This window comes from Abramis brama (assembly GCF_963993115.1).
Source record: "Abramis brama genome assembly, chromosome: 9".
NCBI lineage: Eukaryota > Metazoa > Chordata > Actinopteri > Cypriniformes > Leuciscidae > Abramis > Abramis brama.
This window is the reverse complement of record NC_139971.1, coordinates 41812067-41834819: the sequence shown is the minus strand read 5'-3', so window position 1 is coordinate 41834819 and position 22753 is coordinate 41812067. Positions and strand designations below refer to the sequence as shown.

Sequence of the window (22753 nt, the reverse complement as noted above, 5' to 3'; positions counted from 1 at the left end):
GTTTCACAGATAAAATATCTAATATACAAATCAGCAAGAAAATCTGAAAACAAACATTTGCAAAAAATTATGAATATAATAATTTATATTTTTTTCTTTATCATTTTTATGTCACAAAACCCATGAAATTCAGTTGTGTAAGTGGTGCATTGCTTTGAACTGCAATTCTTTAAATTCCTCTTCGTCTTTATAACGCTGCACTGACTCATTTATCCTCTCTACTTTCATATAGATGATATCATATCCAGTGTTGGGCAGTAACGCGTTACTAATAACGCGTTACTGTAACTCAGTTACTTTTGACAGTAACTAATACTGTAACGCATTACTTTTTAAATAAATTAACTCCGTTACCGTTACCATATGGTGCGTTGTCCGTTACTCTTTAAAATGAATTATGTGCGGCAGTCATGGCGAGTCAAGGCGAGAGCAAGGCGAACAAAAGCGAGTCAAACGCCGCGAGCGCCCTTGAAAGTGCGCGAGAGAGACCGTTGGAGAGTGCGCGAGAGAGACCGATGTGTCCGTGAGCGAGCTCGAAAGTGCGCGAGAGAGACCGTTGGAGAGCACGCTCGGAAGTGCGCGAGAGAGACCGATGTGTCTGAGAGCGAGCTCAAAAGTGCGCGAGAGAGACCGGTGTGTATGTTGGAGAGCGCGCTCGGAAGTGCACGAGAGAGACCGAATGTGTTCGAGCATAATATAGTTTGTTTCTAAAGAAATTACACACTTCAGCATTTGAATATCTGTAGCATATTGGTATCATCTGCAACGTTTTAATTAGTTTACATATGAAACAAAACTCCAAAATAACCTGCAAAGAACATTCCCAGAACACATCTGACCGGTTGTGAACACGACACGTGCGGCAAACACGACTAGAATTTGGCTTAAATAACCTCTGATGGTGACGTTCTCTGTAGGTTATAGAAATACCCCCCCCCCCCCCCCCCTTGAAAATATTTCAAGTAGGCTATACAGTATGTTGTACAGTTGTAAAGGTGTGTGAGTTTTATCATTTTAATTTGCACTACAAAGAGTGTATGTGTATGTATATTTTTTATTACTGTTTATTTATTTTTGGTACATTTCTTAAGAAGCATAATTTATTTTTAGACTTATTTCTTGGCCAGTTGTTGACTGTGCAATAAATATTAAAAGTTCTAAACCTTCCATTGTTTTGTTGTTCCTCTATAGTAAAGATAACATTTTAATATTTAAGGTAATAGGTGTCTCTCACAATGTCCCACACCAAATTAACATTAGAATAGTGTGAATTAGTGTACAATATTTTATAATAATAATTTATTATATTTAGTGTCCATTTTTCATTTAACTTTTTTTTAAGTAACGCAATAGTAACTTTTCCTGGTAATTAGTTACTTTTGTAATGATGTAACTCAGTTACTAACTCAGTTACTTTTTGTGAGAAGTAACTAGTAACTGTAACTAATTACATTTTTTAAGTAACTTGCCCAACACTGATCATATCTATGTCTTATTTTTAAATATTTGAAGACAATTATGACCTGATGTGCTTTAATTTAAAAGAGTCATCCTGTAGTAAATCATCGAGCTCCTTCACTCCTGATTGTCCAGGATCATTTCCTCTGAGATCCAGCTCTGTCAGGTGTGAAGGGTTTGATCTCAGTGCTGAAGCCAGAGCTTTATAACCTTCTTCTGTGATACTGCAGTCTGAAAGTCTAGAACAGAATAATCAGTTACTCCACAAACGTCTGAACAATATTAATCCATACAAAAAGGATAACTAAATATGGAAGCAAACAACAGGCCCAAAGACCTTTAATATATTAGTCATCAACTAACCTGAGTCTCTCCAATTTACAATTCTCTTTCAGTCCATCAGAGAGCAGCTTCACTCCTGAATCCTGCAGTTTATTATTGCCCAGGTCAAGATCCTTCAGCTTGCTGTCTGAAGAAAGAACTGAAGCCAGAGCTGAACAGCTTTCCTCTGTTAGATCACACTTACTGAGCCTACAAATAATACAAAATGTTATCAAATGCATCATATTCCTGTGATTTCTGTGGTGTTGAGTGTAGCTGATGGTAAAATTAACTCACTCAAGTATCTTCAGCTCACACACAGGCTTCTTCAGTCCCTCACAGATCTCTTTGACTCCAGAGTCCAGCAGACGGCTGTTGTTCAGGTTCAGCTCTTTCAGGATGGTTTTAGAGGAGAGAACAGTAGCTAGAACTGAACAGGTTTTCTCTGTCAACTCACAATTATTCAGCCTAAACACAAAAACAACATTATTTATAATTCTGCACATATTCAAAGCACATTAGATCAAAAGCTCTTCATATCTGCTCACACGTGACTGGCAGTAATTTAAAATGAAAGAACAAAACAAAAAAACAGAGAAGTTATAACGTATAAATCACACTGACTCACTTGATTTTATCCACTTTGCTATGAGAGTCCATCAAAAGAGCAGAGAGCTTCTCTCCATTCAGATCTTTTAATTTATCTTCACTCAGATCCAGTTCTGTCAGCAATAATGGACTTTTACCCAGAACTTTAGTAAGACACTCACATACTTCCTGTGCAGCAGCACTTTTCAAAAACCTACAGGAAGTAGAAGAGAATTTTTATGGTATTCCCAACTCAATCTTTCTTATGGGTCTAGTGTAGTATTAAAGTTTTAGTTATAATAACTGCCTCCAGTTTCACTGATAAAATATCTAATTTACAAATCAGCAAGAAAATCTGAAAACAATCATTTGCAAAAAGTATTAATATAATAATTTTTATATTTTTTTCTTTTTTATTGTTATGTCACAAAACCCATGAAATTCAGTTGTGTAAGTGGTGCATTGCTATGAACTGCAATTCTTTAAATTCCTCTTCGTCTTTATAACGCTGCACTGAATCATTTATCCTCTCTACTTTCATATAGATGATATCATATCTATGTCTTATTTTTAAATATTTGAAGACAATTATGACCTCATGTGCTTTAATTTAAAAGAGTCATCCTGTAGTAAATCACTGAGCTCCTTCACTCCTGATTGTCCAGGATCATTTCCTCTGAGATCCAGCTCTGTCAGGTGTGAAGGGTTTGATCTCAGAGCTGAAGCCAGAGCTTTATAACCTTCTTCTGTGATACTGCAGTCTGAGAGTCTAGAAAAGAATAATCAGTTAATCAACAAATGTCCTGAACAATATTAATCCATACAAAAAGGATAGCTAAATATAGAAGCAAACAACAGGCCCAAAGACCTTTAATATATTAGTCATCAACTAACCTGAGTCTCTCCAGTTTACAATTCTCTTTCAGTCCATCAGAGAGCAGCTTCACTCCTGAATCCTGCAGATTATTATTGCTCAGGTCAAGATCCTTCAGGTTGCTGTCTGAAGAAAGAACTGAAGCCAGATCTGAACAGCTTTCCACTGTTAGATCACACTTACTGAGCCTACAAATAATACAAAATGTTATCAAATGCATCAAATTCCTGTGATTTCTGTGGTGTTGAAAGTAGCTGATGGTGAAATTAACTCACTCAAGTATCTTCAGCTCACACACAGGATTCTTCAGTCCCTCACAGATCTCTTTGACTCCAGAGTCCAGCAGCCGGCTGTTGTTCAGGTTCAGCTCTTTCAGGATGGTTTTAGAGGAGAGAACAGTAGCTAGAACTGAACAGCTTTTCTCTGTCAACTCACAATTATTCAGCCTAAAAACAAAAACACATACTTTATTATTCAGTACATATTCAACACACATCAGATTACCAGCTCTTCATATCTGCTCACACAAGTGACTGACAGTCTTTTATAATACACAACAAACAGAATTTATAATGAATAAGATTACATTGACTCACTTTATTTTCTCCACTTTGCTATGAGAGTCCATCAAAAGAGCAGAGAGCTTCTCTCCATCCAGATCTCCTAATTTATCTTCACTCAGATCCAGTTCTGTCAGTAATAATGGACTTTTACCCAGAACTTTAGTGAGACACTCACACGCTTCCTGTGCAGCAGCACTTTTCAGAAACCTACAGGAAGTAGAAGAGAATTTTAGATTAGTTAATTTTACAATTGTGAACATGCTGTTGATCCACACACATCATTTTTTGGGAACAGATAGTGTTTACTGTTTAAAGAAAAATAAAACAATTTCAAAGTTTTGTGTGGTGCATGTATTCCCAATTGTTTGCAATGCTGTTAATACAATGCATTTATGCGTTGATCTAGCATATTATATATGATGTTTTATTGATTATTGACATTGCAGCATTGTTGGAGAGCCGTCAATTTTACAAAGTAACGTTTTTAAATCACCTCATGGTCTTTAATGTACAGCGGTCATCCATTAGTAAATCACTGAGCTCCTTCACTCCTGATTGTCCAGGATCATTTCCTGTGAGATCCAGCTCTATCAGGTGTGAAGAGTTTGATCTCAGAGCTGAAGCCAGAGCTTTATAACCTTCTTCTGTGATACTGCAGTCTGAAAGTCTATTTAAAAAAAAAAAGTTTGTATATTCTTTGTAAACACAGATTATCATACTAGCCCTAGGCTTTATAATAACATCTGATAAACCACTTAAATCAACATGATTTACATAATACTTCACAGTCAGTTACAGAAAATAGTAAAATAAATAGTGATGCATGTACTGAAATTGAAATTTTAGCCTATATAGTCTTTTTCATCAAGTTCATCTAATCAAGTAGGATATTAACAAATGTATATTAACATAAAAAATGTAGATTTAAAAATACACACTTCAGTTTCTCCAATCTGCATTCAGGATTTTCCAACAGAACACAGATCTGCTTTATTCCAGAGTTTCCAAGTTTATTCTCACTCAGATCCAGCTCTATCAGGTTTGAAGGGTTTGAATTAAACGCTGAAGTCAGAGCAGCACAACCTTCTGCTGTAATGCTGTTATTATTCAGCCTGAAGAGAAAGAAAACAAAGACAGGAAACATTTTTCAGTTTCTCTAAAAAACTTTTTTATTGAACAACAATGATAATTTTAATCGAAAACAAGGTACTGAAAATATGACCAAAAAATTATGTGAAATATTTATAAAACAATAGTAAATACTCACATCAGTGTGTTGAGTTTACAGTGTTTATCCTTCAGTAGAGCAGCGATCTTATTCACTTGTGTGTCTCCCAGTTCACGTCCACTCAGATTCAGTTCTCTCAGGAGTAACGGGTTTTTACCCACAATTCCTCTCACATACTGACAGGCTTTATCTGCAGTAGGACTCAAAAACCTGCAGAAAGGAAGATGAAGCAGGAATTAACTAAATTCTCAACATTTATAATGTAATGGAAAGTAGAAAATACTGTTAAAAACCTATTTTTAGTTTTGAAATCTATAAGTTCAGTACAACAACGACACACTGTTTTATAAATCATAATATTTTTATAAATATTTTCCTGCATATCATTTATTTTCATCATGTCTCACCTCAGTGTTTTCAAGGAACAGTTCTGATCCTGTAGTAAATCATCGAGCTCCTTCACTCCTGATTGTCCAGGATCATTTCCTCTGAGATCCAGCTCTATCAGGTGTGAAGATCTCAGAGCTGAAGCCAGAGCTTTATAACCTCCTTCTGTGATACTGCAGTCTGAAAGTCTACAGAAAAGACAAACATGAATACAGTTATTACACAATATAAACACAAGTGTATTATAAATAGGGGTATTAATCTTCATTGGTGTCATGATTCGATTGATTATGATTATCATGTCAACGATTCGATTCAATATTACGATGCGCTGCATCCTCAATTTTCAATATTACTGCACATGGCTACATTTTTGGCAATGAATATAAGCAGTCAGATATACTGTATGAACTCCTTTTTTAGTTTATCTACTCCAAGAAAATACACTTTCTGAATGTAGCAATCATCAAACAAAACTTAAGTCTGAACCAATGTTCCCTTTAATTTATGTTAATTAACTCTAATTAATTTATATAAGAACAGTCTTAAATGAGTTAAATAAACATAAAGGTTGTAAGAGAATGAGGCGCATCGGCAGATCTTAAAGTGACATGAGCCACTAATGCTGTGTGTCATTAAAGTTAATCAAAGAACAAAGGTAACAGTGAAAATTACTCACTGCTCTTGATTAAAGAACTTTTGTAGCTTTAATTTATTATTTATGCAGTGCAGACTGTTAGATAACTTTATTCAATTTCTGTATATTTCACAACGCACAGGTAAATATGATATTTATTATGGGTTTATGTAATGATTATTTTAAGTTCACTTAAATTAAAAGTTGTTATATTTTGTGAAGCCTAATGTTTTAAAACATGGAGAGCTTTCAATACACTGTAATGCTGAATGTGTAACATGTCCTGGGTCTGTGTTCATCAATGTCGTCTTATGGACTCCCACAATTCCCCATCTAGGTGCTAATCACACACTCACACCTGTTTCCCATCAGTGACTCTTTATAATTATGTTCACATTCTGTGTTATTCTTGTTTCCTTGCTCTGCCTTGCTTAGCCTGTATTTTTGACCCTAGTCAGATTCCTCGTTTATGATCGTTCGCTGCCTGCCTTGACCATTGCCTGTGTGTTTGGATTACTCTTTTGCCGTGCCCTTCCTGTTACTGTTTGCTGGTGATTGGCCTACTGCCTGTTCGACCACGCTTTTCTGCAAGTGGGGTCCACAATTTCGTTGTCACGCTCCCGAATGTAACAGAATGGCTATAATTAATGTTTTAAATTGGGGGAGACATCATCAAGACATCAGTAGCAGTTTTAATATCAGTAATGCTGGCCTTCATACATAAAAATATGCCATTAAACAAGTATTTAAAATATAGTGTCTTTATGTTGCTTCTACATTAATTTGGAGATTAAATGTGAAATTATTACATTATAAAATATATTAAAAACTTATAAAACCTGTTTTTAATTGTGATTAATCACAATTAATCACAGAAAAAATGTGTGATTAATCTACTTCATTTTTTTAATCGATTGACAGCACTTCTTTGAAACCCACAAAAAATTCTGAGGTATGTACCTGATGTATTTTGAGTTTGCACACTACTACACCTGTGGTGCATGTGTAATTGTAAATTCTCTAAGTTTTGTTACTTTGCTGTGCTCATCATACGTTATTCCCAGCAATCAAGCCACTCTTCTTTAAAACATCGTGACGTTTTAGTTCACATCTTTGCATTTTACGTTGCCTCTCATATTGAGCTACCTGGTCTGAAAATATGAAAGTATGCCTAAAGAGACTGATTCGGATGATCGGATCTCTGCCGCTCACACACAACCACATCATTCTTTTTCTATGGAACCTGTAAACCGCATTCATCGGCTCTAACTCTATAGCAACACAAACTCTATGGCGGTTAACCAAAGCACTGCAATAATTTCCCCACACCTTGTGCGTCTGTTCTCTGTGCGCGTTTTATTTTTTCTTCTAAGAGGAAACATTGGTCTGAACACAGCAGACAACCACTACAAAACATTCCACCTTCTTGAGAAAAAAAACAGAGTTTGCTCGAACTATCCTCAAAGTTAACCAGTGTAGATTTAGAAATTGGCTCTGTGTAACAGGCCTATGTACACATACGCATTTAAAATAAGCAATGTCCACACACAGTTAAATCATTTAAACATAAATGGCCTACAGCAATTTATAGTGGAAGCTGTTTCCCTCCAGGTTAAGTAAGTTTGTGGGAGCTTTAAAAAGTAACCTAAAGACCCCTTGTGGTGAAAATCAAGTTTTTAATGTTTATATTTCAGTGTGGTGTTTTTAATATGCTTTGATAACACTGCTGAGTGTTTTCCCTTTAAAACTAGTTTACCAAAAACGTGGTTTGAAACCACCCTTGTTCTCTATGTCAGAAACATGCTGTAACCAATCCTGTCAGTGTACGGGGGAGCTTTAGCATATCATTAACTATGCTGCGGGGCAGGAGGTTTCAAGAGAATCCAGTTTATCCCACTGTTTTTTCTGTTGATAAGAAACATTGGTGACATATAGCGGATGAATTATGTATTTTAAGATGTTATAATGAAATTCATGCCTTTCTCCACTCTCTATGGTATTCAAAGCGTTTGTTATGATGCTGATTTTAAGAAGAAAGCTGTCTGACTCTGAGATGGTGAACGGGAACATGGTTTGTGAAACATTAACAACACATTATTAGCTGTTTGATAACGTATTCAAGCCAAAGCCTAATTATAGCAATTACTGTTATGTGACGGAGATTGCAGAGAGCGATACATAAAACACATTACCATTCTGATACATCAACTAGTAGATGACTATGTAATTTGGTCTTCCTTTTCTTCTGAATCAGTTTCTGGATAAAACGTATATGGATTATTTAAACCAGTATTTCCATTTGCCATTGTGTCACATTTACTACAGTAAAGTTGACCAAGTGAATCAGGAAGGTCTGAGCTTGTGTCACAGAGTGGAAGCGGGACAAATCTGCATATTCATGAATCCATGTATAGTAAATGAGGCAAGGGTGTAGAATTACATTCAAGCTATTTTAAGACATGAAGAAATTAATATCACAAGAAAAAAACAATTTAAATATCTTTGATAATGAAAGATGAGTTTAAAGGATAAAACTATTTACTATAGGGGGAATTTAAAAACAGTTATGCGATTAATTTAACCCTTTTACCCGAGTTTATCCAGTGTACAGTTTGTATTTCCTAATCCGTTCTGGAGTTTCTTCACTCCTGAATCCTGCAGATTATTGTTGCTGATGTCAAGCTCTTTCAGACTGGAGTTTGATCTCAGGACTGTAGCGAGAGCTGAACAGCTTTCCTCTGTTAGACCACACTTACGCAGCCTAAAATGAAGAACAGGACAGAGAATTAATACTTATATTTAGTGACCACTAAGAATGTGTGTTTTGGCCAGTGTTTGGTTCATTTGATTGCTTTACAATAATTAAAAAAATGTACTTTTATGTAAACAGAGCTGCAATGTTTACTTTGGAAAATGATTTGATTATTTCTTTGAGAGAGTACATAAAAATACAGTTTTATACATATTAAACCAATTTTTTTTTTCATTTTCTAAGCTAAGATACATGTGTATACAGTGAAAGTCATGTCAGCATTGAAATACAATAATATCACCAATTCAAAGTCACCAAAAATGTAAATATTTAAAAAAGAAAATGTTGGTGGAGAATCTCTATAACATATTTGAATAACATTATATGTATGTATAGGCTATATATGTATGAGGGGCCGTACAAGCCAAAATCCATTCTTCTACTCTCACACACATACATACTCCTTTCACATACATACATTTCTACTGTCACACACACACATACATACTCCTTTCACATACATACATTTCTACTGTCACACACACACATACATACTCCTTTCACATACATACATTTCTATACACACACACATACATTTTCCTTTCACATACATACATTTCTGCTCTCACACACACATATATTCTCATTCCACATACATATTATTTATTTATTTTTTGGTATCATTTACTTCCTCTTTAAGCAGGAAGTCACACTCAGACCCAGAAATACATGCAATACTTGCTCGGTTCTTCATCACAACTTTACAACGATGTTATTCAAAGTAATCCTGTTTTCTTTTCAAGTACAGTTTTTACTTTTGGAGTAAGTAGCAATGAACATGAAATCAGATTTTTTTTTTAATAATGTGCTGACCAATTTATTGACCAAATGCAAAGAGAAACAGATTATTTTGTGCATGATAGGCTGCATTGAGATCTCTGTGATCACATTCAAACCCTAGGCTATATGTGGATTTCTGTCAGTCTCAAGATTTGAGGATTCAAGAAACAGAGCAGCAGTAAATAGGCTACATTGGAGTCCTTATATGGATGTCTAAATGTAGTGAGGACTGCTTATGAATTCAGACAAAGAATCAGGTCTGAGAACAGTTATGTCCTGATGCACACACAGAAGAGGCTGTTTTTCTGGTGGCATATATAATTTTTATTTCTGTCACACACTGTACAATCTGCAAATTCAACAAAGACAACAATAAATTTGTTTTTGTTTCACAGTGTTGAAATAGCTGGCAGTGTGACTTCTTAATGTCAAAAAGTGAAAAGCTCTTTCAATAAACTCTCATTACACATTTATCTGATACTGTATAGTCACAGAAAATGAAACGGTGTATTCCAGCAAATAAAACAATACTGACATTTCAGTAATCAGAATCAGATAAAGCCCAATTAACATACACCAACTCTATACAAGCACTTAACGTAGCTATTTAACTTCATAACTGTAAACTCTCTTTACAAAAACATTGAGTGCACAATAAATTAATCTCTTTTAAAAATTGTCAAGTCGCGATCTCCCGCATGACATCCGACAGCGCGGCCGCGGACTTAAGCCCCGTTCACACTACAAGCGACTTTGTCGCTGCATGTCGCCAGTAGCTGGCGGTGAGGTCGTTAGTGGGCGTTCCCACTACTGGTTGCCTAGTAATGTTTGTGAGTGACATTCACGGATGTTACTCCATGTTGTAGACAACAAATCTGTTTTCTTGCCTCTACAAGCTAACATTTTGGAAGGAAAAGTCTAAATATAAATGGAATCAGTACATTAAATGCATAATATTAAAGATGAATGAGAAACAGCGAGTGCCCTGTGCTATCGCGGCTATTTAACTGCAGCAAATGGGCAAATACTGGTCTTTCTGAGTTCACGAAACCATTCAGGCTCGGAGTCAGCACGGCGAGTACCACTGTATGTACACGGAGACATATCATACATTATTGGACAGTTTCGGACTGCTAAAATAAACTTCTCATTCATCTTGCCTCGGTCTGACGCAGCACTGAAGAGTGACGGATCACGTGTGCTCCACTGACTTCACTCCTATTGGTTGTCGCTCCCGAAAGTCGCTCTTCATTTGCATAAAGTTAAACATTTCTCAACTTTGTCGAGTCGCCAGACACGCCCCATCCAGTCGCCAACTGTCGCGACTGCGCGTGTCACCGGAAGTCGCCCGCTCCCCATTGAAAATGAATGGTATCGCGTCGCTTGGTCGCGTGTAGTGTGAACGTAGCTTTAAGCCGCTTTTCCACTACACACGACAAACGACAGCCGTCGGACCGGAAGTCATTCCAATGGAGAGTTGTACGGGAGCTGCGGGGAGTTCCGATCATATGCGTATGCGGAAATTTCGGATCCGATTTGAGCTTCGGATGCGTTGAAATATCTGAACTTCTGCGGCTAGACCATATGCGACCGGTCAACCGGATGTGATGTATTCTAATCAAAACTATGAACGCGAAGCTAGAATAACTGATATTTTAATACTTTAATGTAAACGCTATTCCTGCAAAATGACGGTTATTCATAATTATGGCTGAAAAAATATTTTTATCATTATTAAATCAATATTTATATTGATTAGCTCTATAAAATCGACTATTTTTTATATTAGACGTATTGAGGGTCATTTGTTTTGTGTGGATATATTTATGCAAGCATTTCATTCATTAAAATCATTCATTTTACCATTGTTAATAGCCGAGGGTAACGGTTGCTTCAAGACCAATTTCAAAGTTCCGTGTGACTGACACCAGGAGGCGAAACGCGACAATCGAATGCGAATGTCGTGTGTAGTGGAAAGGCGGCTTGAGTAGCTACTAGTCGGATGAAAAAAAGTTCTCTCGCTGCAGTTCCTGAATTTATACTAAAGCCGCCTTTCCACTTAACACGACATTCGCATATGATCGGAACTCCACGCAGCTCCCGTACGACTCTCCATTGGAAATGAATGACTTCCGGTCAGACGGCTGTACATACATACATTTTCTTCTTATTTCTTATTTCTGATTACTATCTTATAATAATAAATGCATACTTAGAATACATTTGCATAAGAGTAAAATGTATATGTGAAAGGAGAATGTATGTGTGTGTGAGAGTAGAATGTATGTGTGTGTGTGAGAGTAGAAATGTATGTATGTGAAAGGAGAATGTATGTGTGTGTGCGTATAGAAATGTATGTATGTGAAAGGAGAATGTATGTGTGTGTGCGTATAGAAATGTATGTATGTGAAAGGTGAATGTATGAGTGTGAGAGTAGGAATGTATGTGTGTGAGAGTAGAAATGTATGTATGTGAAAGGAGAATGTATGTGTGTGTGCGTATAGAAATGTATGTATGTGAAAGGAGAATGTATGTGTGTGTGCGTATATATATATATATATATATATATATATATATATATATATATATATATATATATATATATATATATATATATATATACACATACACTCACCTAAAGGATTATTAGGAACACCATACTAATACTGTGTTTGACCCCCTTTCGCCTTCAGAACTGCCTTAATTCTGCGTGGCATTGATTCAACAAGGTGCTGAAAGCATTCTTTAGAAATGTTGGCCCATATTGATAGGATAGCATCTTGCAGTTGATGGAGATTTGTGGGATGCACATCCAGGGCACGAAGCTCCAGTTCCACCACATCCCAAAGATGCTCTATTGGGTTGAGATCTGGTGACTGTGGGGGCCATTTTAGTACAGTGAACTCATTGTCATGTTCAAGAAACCAATTTGAAATGATTCGAGCTTTGTGACATGGTGCATTATCCTGCTGGAAGTAGCCATTAGAGGATGGGTACATGGTGGTCATAAAGGGATGGACATGGTCAGAAACAATGCTCAGGTAGGCCGTGGCATTTAAACGATGCCCAATTGGCACTAAGGGGCCTAAAGTGTGCCAAGAAAACATCCCCCACACCATTACACCACCACCACCAGCCTGCACAGTGGTAACAAGGCATGATGGATCCAAGTTCTCATTCTGTTTACGCCAAATTCTGACTCTACCATCTGAATGTCTCAACAGAAATCGAGACTCATCAGACCAGGCAACATTTTTCCAGTCTTCAACTGTCCAATTTTGGTGAGCTCGTGCAAATTGTAGCCTCTTTTTCCTATTTGTAGTGGTGATGAGTGGTACCCGGTGGGGTCTTCTGCTGTTGTAGCCCATCCGCCTCAAGGTTGTGCGTGTTGTGGCTTCACAAATGCTTTGCTGCATACCTCGGTTGTAACGAGTGGTTATTTCAGTCAAAGTTGCTCTTCTATCAGCTTGAATCAGTCGGCCCATTCTCCTCTGACCTCTAGCATCAACAAGGCATTTTCGCCCACAGGACTGCCGCATACTGGATGTTTTCCCCTTTTCACACCATTCTTTGTAAACCCTAGAAATGGTTGTGCGTGAAAATCCCAGTAATTGAGCAGATTGTGAAATACTCAGACCGGCCCGTCTGGCACCAACAACCATGCCACGCTCAAAATAGCTTAAATCACCTTTCTTTCCCATTCTGACATTCAGTTTGGAGTTCAGGAGATTGTCTTGACCAGGACCACACCCCTAAATCAAGGTATATACAGAAATTCTTAAGTTGAATTTAATACCTTTTAATACCTTTTTTAATACCTTCACAATATTTTTTAATACCAGCGTACCAAAGTAATGAAATATCTTTCCAAAAATAATAAAACATTTCATCACAATTTAATGAGGTGATTATAACTTAACTTCAACCCTGGACTCAAAAACCAACACAGAGACAGATAGAGATTGGTGGCCGATCCTTTCTTGCCCTGGTTTTTTTTTTTTTTTTTTTTTTTTTTACAGCTGTGATTTTACCACTTGATTTCATAGCTTTGTAAGATAAAATCCTTCTTTGCTAGACCTGATAATTATTTTGGTCTATAATCATATCAATATCAAAAAGTAGAATAAAAAGTAGCATTAAAAAGTTTATTTTAACTAAGTCTAACTTTCTACCATAAACTGTACAATTGAATAAAATTAGCTGCCAGATAAAAAATTAGCTATTAGATAACTTGCTTTGCACTTTTTTTTTTTCTGGTTTCACCTCACTCCAGTCTAAACTAAATGATTTTTTTTTTTTGGTAATGTTTCTACACATTATGATATAAGTAACCTGAAAATACTACGTAGTTTACATGCATGAATACATGAAATGTTTGTTTATGTTACTTAACAGTGCATTAACTAATGTTAACAAATACAACTTTTGATTTCAATAATGTAGGCTACTAGTAAATGGTGAAATTAACATTAAGAAAGATTAATTAATGCTGTAGAAGTGCAGTTTATTAATAGTTAATGTTAATTAATGTAGTTGACTAGAGTTTAATAAATGGAACCATATTGTAAAATGTTACCGAAAATGTTAGAAGATGATAAGGCAATTTATTTTAGCACAATTCACACCCAGCGGTAATTCAAGAAATAAATCTCCGAATGCGCCATGTGAAACTTCGGTCTTCCGACCTTTTACCATCGTGTCAATAGATTTTGATTAATATGAGCGAGAGAGAGCAAGAGTGGAGAGAGTGCGCGCGCGCGACCGGGGCTCTCTCTGTTCTTTCAGTTAACATGTCATGCACCCTGTCACGAGCGCAGCAGTCATCTACATTATAGGCTACTCACCGATCAAATAAGGCTTTGGCGGGCGCCCAAAAAAATTCAGTGCAGCAGAAACCACGATGTCTCTAATTACTGAAATAGAAGCGAACTCGCGAACAGGTTTGGCAGCAACTTGCAAGCCAGCCGGGTACCAAGTTTGTTTCAGCGCGCGCGCGAACGAAAACCACGTCACATGATATCGCTCAGGTTCTACTCGCAACATATAAATAAATCCACACGAATTTTAGAAGAAAGTCCTGCACTTAACACAAATTGAAACTCATAGGCCTAGCTGCCCAGCCAGCAATGACACGTGGGGCCCAGATGGGTTAACTACGGGTTCCATGGGTACTGTGTGGGCATGGGCTTTGGCTGGGTGAAATCAGTGGGTCCCATGTAGGTTTTGTAGTACGAGTCCCACATAGGAAGCCCATATGAGCTGATTACATGGGCCCCATAAGGGACAGGCATGGGCCAAGTGGGCATGGGTTTGATCTGGGAACACATATATGGGTCTTGCATGACATATTTATGGGCCAAGTGGGAATGGGTTTGATCTGGGAACACATATATGGGTCTTGCATGACATATTTATGGGCCAAGTGGGCATGGGTTTGAACTGGGAATGCACATATGGGTCCTGCATATAATTTTTATGGGCCAAGTGGGCATGGGTCTGAACTGAGAACACATATATGGGTCCTGCATGGTTTATTTATGGGCCGAGTGGGCATGGATTTGAACTGGGAACACATATGTGGGTCCTGCATAGAATTTTTATGGGCCAAGTGGCCATGGGTTTGAACTGGGAACACATATATGGGTCCTGCATGGTTTATTTATGGGCCAAGGGGGCATGTGTTTGATCTGGGAACACATATATGGGTCTTGCATGACATATTTATGGGCCGAGTGGGCATGGATTTGATCTGGGAACACATATATGGGTCCTGCATAGAATTTTTATGGGCCAAGTGTCCATGGGTTTGAACTGGGAACACATATATGGGTCCTGCATAGCATATTTATGGGCCAAGTGGGCATGGGTTTGATCTGGGAACACATATATGGGTCTTGAATGGCATATTTATTGTCCAAGTGGGCATGGGTTTGAACTGGGAACACATATATGGGTCTTGAATGGCATATTTATGGTCCAAGTGGGCATGGGTTTGAACTGGGAATGCATATATGGGTCCTGCATAGAATTTTTATGAGCCAAGTGGGCATGGGTTTGAACTGGGAACACATATATGGGTCTTGAATGGCACATTTATGGGCCGAGTGGGCATGGGTTTGAACTGGGAATGCATATATGGGTCCTGCATGGTTTATTTATGGGCCAAGTGGGCATGTGTTTGATCTGGGAACACATATATGGGTCTTGCATGACATATTTATGGGCCGAGTGGGCATGGGTTTGAACTGGGAACACATATATGGGTCTTGCATGTCATATTTATGGGCCAAGTGGGCATGTGTTTGAACTGAGAACACATATATGGGTCCTGCATGGTTTATTTATGGGCCGAGTGGGCATGGGTTTGATCTGGGAACACATATATGGGTCCTGCATAGAATTTTTATGGGCCAAGTGGCCATGGGTTTGAACTGGGAACACATATATGGGTCCTGCATGGTACATTTAAGGGCAAAGTGGGCATGGGTTTGAACTGGGATAATATATATAAAAATATATTTTTGATTTATTTACTGGTATGTTGTGACATTTGAATTGTTTTTTAAAGATTATGTTTGTTGCTCGATGTAACAATTTTGCATTAATGTATTTTTTGGAGAGCTGTTTTTTTTTCAGAGATTTTTTTTAAATTTAAATATATTTTTGATTTGTTTACCGGTATATTGTTGTGACGACCACAAAAGTGTTGTATTTGTGTTTTAAGAATATTCACAATTATTGTCTTTTATTTGAAACAAGTGATTGTATTTAAAAAAAAAAAAAGTATCCCAATTGTTTTATTTTTAATGTGAATTTTCGTGACTTTAAAAGTGAATTGTGTAGTGTTTGCTCCAGGCCAGTAGGGGCAGTGTAGAGTGACGCGTTACTGTAGCTGCGTGAGTTGCGGGTTTCTCATTACTGCAGAGAGCTCAAAACTGATAACACTGTCTCCTCGTTTCTCTCCTGTTTTACAGGTGGGTAAATGTATAAAAACACCTCAGAAGTAGCATTTATCTATGCTGAAATGTATGTGAGATATGAGTGAACTGTTTTTAGTGAAATGAGTTTCGTTAGGGTCTGTTTTTGATTTAGTTTGAAATGAGTTGAAACGAGAGGGCAAAGTCCTACAGAGTAACGGTCGAGCAAGTCAGCTCAACACACACTTTCCCCGTGTATATGATATTTTTTTGAGCTTGTAATGTTAACAGATATGTTTAGCTCACTGTATGTCAGTTTCCCACCATCTGTTGGAAATGTTTTTTTGCTCAATGAGTTTATACAAAAATGTTTACAGTTTAAAATGAGGTTAAAAGTTACACTTTAAGCACTTTATGAGTTCTGAGCATGATTTTGCAGTACTGTATTAACATGATACTGATAAAATACTGTGAATGGAAGATTCTAAGTATCTAAAAAAAAAGCTGGTGAATATTACCATTGTCTTTACATTTCATTTTGATAAATAGTATAAAATACAAGCATGAAGAGTAAGTGAACATGCATTTGGTGGAAAGAGGTTTATTTTAATATGGATTTTGCATTGACATGGACACTGAAAATTAATTGTAATGTTAAAAAGACACTGAACATGTAATATGTGAAACATACAATGATACTTAACAATAGAGATGTGATTGCTGAAGAAAATTCAGAAAATAAATTACTGCAGAGAGCTCGAAACTGATAATACTGTCTCCTCGTTTCTCTCCTGTTTTACAGGATTTAATCTGTTATCCACGGTGCCGTTGCTACGGTACCCGTTACATTGTGACATTTAAATTGTTTTTTAAAGATCATTTTTGTTGTTCAATTTAACAATATATTTCTTGCAGTTCAAAGCGTTTTCTTAGAATGTTTCCTTAAAGGAGAACTCCGGTCAATTTTAACATTGAGCTCATTTTTTTGTACATTTGGAGTGCTGTCAGTACAGAGAACAACGACATTGGTGTTGCCTACACCGTGTTATCCTCTTTTTAAAATTTGCACCCTGTTGACTTCAATGGGGCAAGTTTTAAAACTGCTTTTAGCCTCTTAACATCCTTGATGTGTCATTACAAGTGCACAGGTCATGTGAGTGATTCCTTCGGAGTGAACGCGGGTCAATCTGACTGCAGTAGATGTGAAAGATATGGATAAAAATGATATTTATTTAGCCAGCGCTCATACCTGTATTTACATCCTGTTTTCGATTGTAATCGATTGTCGAGTTCACGCACATGATCATAGGTACTAAACCAATGCGCGTGAACTCGACAATCGATTACTATGGACTTTGACCGAAAACAGGATGTAAATACAGGTATGTGCGCTTGCTGAAATAACATCACTTTTATTCATATCTTTCACATCTACTGCAGTCAGACTCACCCGTGTTCACTCTGAAGGAATCACTCACATTAGCTGGGCACTTGTAATGACACATCAAGGATGTTAAGAGGCAAAAAGCAGGTTTAAAACTTGCCCCATTGAAGTCAACAGGGTGCAAATTTTAAAAAGAGGATAACTCGGTGTAGGCAACACCGATTTTTGTCGTTGTTCTCTGTACTGACAGCACTCCAAATGTACAAAAAAATGAGCTCAATGTTAAAATTGACCGGAGTTCTCCTTTAAACCATTTGGCATGGTTGGGCTTAGATAGGCCTTGCATGAATTGCCCAGTTAGGACCCACATAAGATCCTTACAGAGCCCACTTTAAGCCCATAGGGGCATTCACGGTTGAATCCTGGTGCAAGCCCACTTTAAACCCCTTTAGGCAGGTGGGGCCCAAATGGGTCTGACATGAATTACCCAGTTAAGACCCACATATGACCCTTACAGGTCCCACTTAAAACCCATCTGGGCATCCATGGCTGGCCCCCGTGTGGATCCCGGGTGCAAGCCTATTTTAAACACCCTTTAAGCAGGTGGGGCCCAAATGGGTCTGTCATGAATTGCCCGGTTAAGATCCCACATAACACCCTTACAGATCCCTTTTAAAGCCCATCTGGGCATCCACAGCTGGATCCTGGGTGCAAACCCACTTTAAACCCCTTTGGGCAGGTGGGGCCCCAATGGGTCTGGCATGAATTGCCCAGTTAGGACCCACATAAGACTCTTACAGAGCCCATTTAAAGCCCATCTGGGTAGCCATGGTTGGATCCCGGGTGCAAGCCCACTTTAGACCCATTTGGGAAGGTGGGGCCCAAATGGGTCTGACATGAATTGCCCAGTTAAGGCCCACATAAGACCCTTACAGATCCCACTTAAAACCCACCTGGGCATCCACGGCTGGCCCCCATGTGGATCCCGGGTGCAAACCCACTTTAAACCCCTTCAGACTGGTGGGCCCCAAATAGGTCTGTCATGAATTGCCCAGTTAAGACCCACATAAGACCCTTACAGATCCCTCTTAAAACCCACCTGGGCATCCACGGCTGGCCCCCATGTGGATCCCGGGTGCAAACCCACTTTAAACCCCTTCAGACTGGTGGGCCCCAAATGGGTCTGTCATGAATTGCCCAGTTAAGACCCACATAAGACCCTTACAGATCCCACTTAAAACCCATCTGGGCATCCACGGCTGGCCCCCATGTGGATCCCGGGTGCAAACCCACTTTAAAACCCTTCAGACTGGTGGGCCCCAAATGGGTCTGTCATGAATTGCCCAGTTAAGACCCACATAAGACCCTTACAGATCCCACTTAAAACCCATCTGGGCATCCATGGCTGGCCCCCATGTGGATCCCGGGTGCAAGCCCATTTTAAACCCCTTTAAGCAGGTGGGCCCCAAATGGGTCTGACATGAATTGCCCAGTTAAGACCCACATAAGACCCTTACAGATCCCACTTAAAACCCATCTGTGAAGCCATGTTGCAAAGCCCACTTTGGACCCCATTGGGCAGGTGGGGCCCAAATGGGTCTGACATGAATTGCCCAATTAAGACCCATGCAGTACCCTTACAGGTCCCACTTTTAGTACGTCTGGGCTTCCACGGCTGGCCCCAATGTGGATCCTGGGTGCAAGCCCATAATGGGGCCCACATTTGCCGCCCATGAAGCCCTCATCTGGGCACCACATGTCATTGCTGGCTGGGTGGATGGGGGTTCGAAAATGTAATACCTCGACAGATGACGTTTATTACTTTTTAATACTTTTTAATGGCCTTAATTTTGGCTAATTTCATTTACTACCTTTTAATACTTTTTACAACCCCGCGGACACCCTGTAAATGCATTGAAGCAACTGCCATGTGATTGGTTGATTAGATAATTGCATTAATGAGAAATTGAACAGGTGTTCCTAATAATCCTTTAGGTGAGTGTATATATACAGTGAGGAAAATAAGTATTTGAACACCCTGCTATTTTGCAAGTTCTCCCACTTAGAAATCATGGAGGGGTCTGAAATTGTCATCGTAGGTGCATGTCCACTGTGAGAGACATAATCAAAAAAAAAAAAAAATCCAGAAATCACAATGTATGATTTTTTAACTATTTATTTGTATGATACAGCTGCAAATAAGTATTTGAACACCTGAGAAAATCAATGTTAATATTTGGTACAGTAGCCTTTGTTTGCAATTACAAAGGTAAAACGTTTCCTGTAGTTTTTCACCAGGTTTGCACACACTGCAGGAGGGAATTTGGCCCACTCCTCCACACAGATCTTCTCTAGATCAGTCAGGTTTCTGGGCTGTCGCTGAGAAACACGGAGTTTGAGCTCCCTCCAAAGACTCTCTATTGGGTTTAGGTCTGGAGACTGGCTAGGCCACGCCAGAACCTTGATATGCTTCTTACAGAGCCACTCCTTGGTTATCCTGGCTGTGTGCTTCAGATCATTGTCATGTTGGAAGACCCAGCCTCGACCCATCTTCAATGCTCTAACTGAGGGAAGGAGGTTGTTCCCCAAAATCTCGCAATACATGGCCCCGGTCATCCTCTCCTTAATACAGTGCAGTCGCCCTGTCCCATGTGCAGAAAAACACCCCCAAAGCATGATGCTACCACCCCCATGCTTCACAGTAGGGATGGTGTTCTTGGGATGGTACTCATCTTTCTTCTTCCTCCAAACACATTTAGTGGAATTATGACCAAAAAGTTCTATTTTGGTCTCATCTGACCACATGACTTTCTCCCATGACTCCTCTGGATCATCCAAATGGTCATTGGCAAACTTAAGACGGGCCTTGACATGTGCTGGTTTAAGCAGGGGAACCTTCCGTGCCATGCATGATTTCAAACCATAACGTCTTCATGTATTACCAACAGTAACCTTGGAAACGGTGGTCCCAGCTCTTTTCAGGTCATTGACCAGCTCCTCCCGTGTAGTTCTGGGCTGATTTCTCACCTTTCTTAGGATCATTGAGACCCCACGAGGTGAGATCTTGCATGGAGCCCCAGTCCGAGGGAGATTGACAGTCATGTTTAGCTTCTTCCATTTTCTAATGATTGCTCCAACAGTGGACCTTTTTTCACCAAGCTGCTTGGCAATTTCCCCGTAGCCCTTTCCAGCCTTGTGGAGGTGTACAATTTTGTCTCTAGTGTCTTTGGACAGCTCTTTGGTCTTGGCCATGTTAGTAGTTGGATTCTTACTGATTGTATGGGGTGGACAGGTGTCTTTATGCAGCTAACGACCTCAAACAGGTGCATCTAATTTAGGCTAATAAATGGAGTGGAGGTGGACATTTTAAAGGCAGACTAACAGGTCTTTGAGGGTCAGAATTCTAGCTGATAGACAGGTGTTCAAATACTTATTTGCAGCTGTATCATACAAATAAATAGTTAAAAAATCATATATTGTGATTTCTGGATTTTTTTTTTTTTAGATTATGTCTCTCACAGTGGACATGCACCTACGATGACAATTTCAGACCCCTCCATGATTTCCAAGTGGGAGAACTTGCAAAATAGCAGGGTGTTCAAATACTTCTTTTCCTCACTGTATATATATATATTGCGTGTGTGTGTGTGTGTATGTTAAACAATGTGTCAAAAAATTAAGCAGAAACAAAAATCAAAATTTCAGCACCAATGTCATTTTTCATGACAATCTATTCAAATGGACATGTATAAATCAAATTTAAATATAACATGCAGAAATGTAGATGAATTTGTGGGATGCACATCCAGGGCACGAAGCTCCCGTTCCACCACATCCCAAAGATGCTCTATTGGGTTGAGATCTGGTGACTGTGGGGGCCATTTTAGTACAGTGAACTCATTGTCATGTTCAAGAAACCAATTTGAAATGATTCGAGCTTTGTGACATGGTGCATTATCCTGCTGGAAGTAGCCATCAGAGGATGGGTACATGGTGGTCATAAAGGGATGGACATGGTCAGAAACAATGCTCAGGTAGGCCGTGGCATTTAAACGATGCCCAATTGGCACTAAGGGGCCTAAAGTGTGCCAAGAAAACATCCCCCACACCATTACACCACCACCCTGCACAGTGGTTAATAGAATGTTAATACACACTTCAGTTTCTCCAATCTGCATTGTGTATTTTCCAAAACAGCACAGATCTTCTTTATTCCAGAGTTTCTGAGTTTATTCTCACTCAGACCCATCTTAAGTGTTTGCTGCCAAAAAAGCTAATGTTTTTGTTTCATCTGACCATATTTCATGTGATTTCGCCCCAGTTTCAATTATTTTACTTCAATGAAAGGTTAGATTTTTGCACATTTTTTAAATAAAATATCAAAAGGATTAAAAATGCAGATTTATTTTTTACAGCCATATTTTATCATATTTACCAAGGGGGCAAACACTTTTTCACACCACTGTATATAAAATTGGATCATGAAAAGTTGGTATCAATCCATCTTTCAGAATCAACTTTTGTGCAAATCCTGTGTTTTACTCACCCTCATGTGCTAAGTAGTCTGGTGTAAAATGACTTTCACATACTGGTATATGAATTTACTTGGACACATTCCCTTCATAACTGAAATGGGAGTTTTATGGAGACTCTTATGTTTATTATTATAGCCATCAACAGATCAGTTATAATGTATGCATAGCTGAGACATATCAGACCCCTTTTGCACCAAGGCAGTGCTGGTGCTGGTTCGGAGCCAGAGCCTAGTTTCAAATCGGTTCTTTGTTTTTCGACACCCAAAGCA

General features: G+C 38.6%; 3 protein-coding genes across 3 annotated transcripts in view; all 3 read right to left on the bottom strand.

The window, feature by feature from the left end:
- Positions 1-22753, bottom strand: part of LOC311089879 (uncharacterized protein) — an 832216-nt gene that overhangs the window by 420678 nt on the left and 388785 nt on the right. The gene's annotated exons all lie outside the window — the stretch shown is intronic.
- On the bottom strand, positions 1077-2753 carry LOC311089888 (ribonuclease inhibitor-like). Its single transcript, XM_084124923.1, has 4 exons — positions 2408-2753; positions 2077-2247; positions 1822-1989; positions 1077-1697 (listed from the first exon to the last, which is right to left on the bottom strand). The coding sequence occupies exons 1-4, from the start codon at positions 2437-2439 to the stop codon at positions 1517-1519; spliced, it is 552 nt and encodes a 183-aa protein (XP_083981049.1). The 5' UTR covers positions 2440-2753; the 3' UTR covers positions 1077-1516.
- LOC311089880 (NACHT, LRR and PYD domains-containing protein 3-like) overlaps positions 2789-22753 on the bottom strand; it is a 67462-nt gene continuing 47497 nt past the window's right edge. The window contains exons 12-20 of the mRNA XM_084124911.1: positions 8647-8817; positions 5440-5607; positions 5072-5242; positions 4743-4916; positions 4298-4471; positions 3838-4011; positions 3517-3687; positions 3262-3429; positions 2789-3136 (exon numbers count right to left, since the gene is read on the bottom strand). Coding sequence (XP_083981037.1) covers positions 2956-3136; positions 3262-3429; positions 3517-3687; positions 3838-4011; positions 4298-4471; positions 4743-4916; positions 5072-5242; positions 5440-5607; positions 8647-8817 — 1552 coding nt within the window. The 3' untranslated portion in view covers positions 2789-2955. The remainder of the gene's footprint in view (positions 3137-3261; positions 3430-3516; positions 3688-3837; positions 4012-4297; positions 4472-4742; positions 4917-5071; positions 5243-5439; positions 5608-8646; positions 8818-22753) is intronic.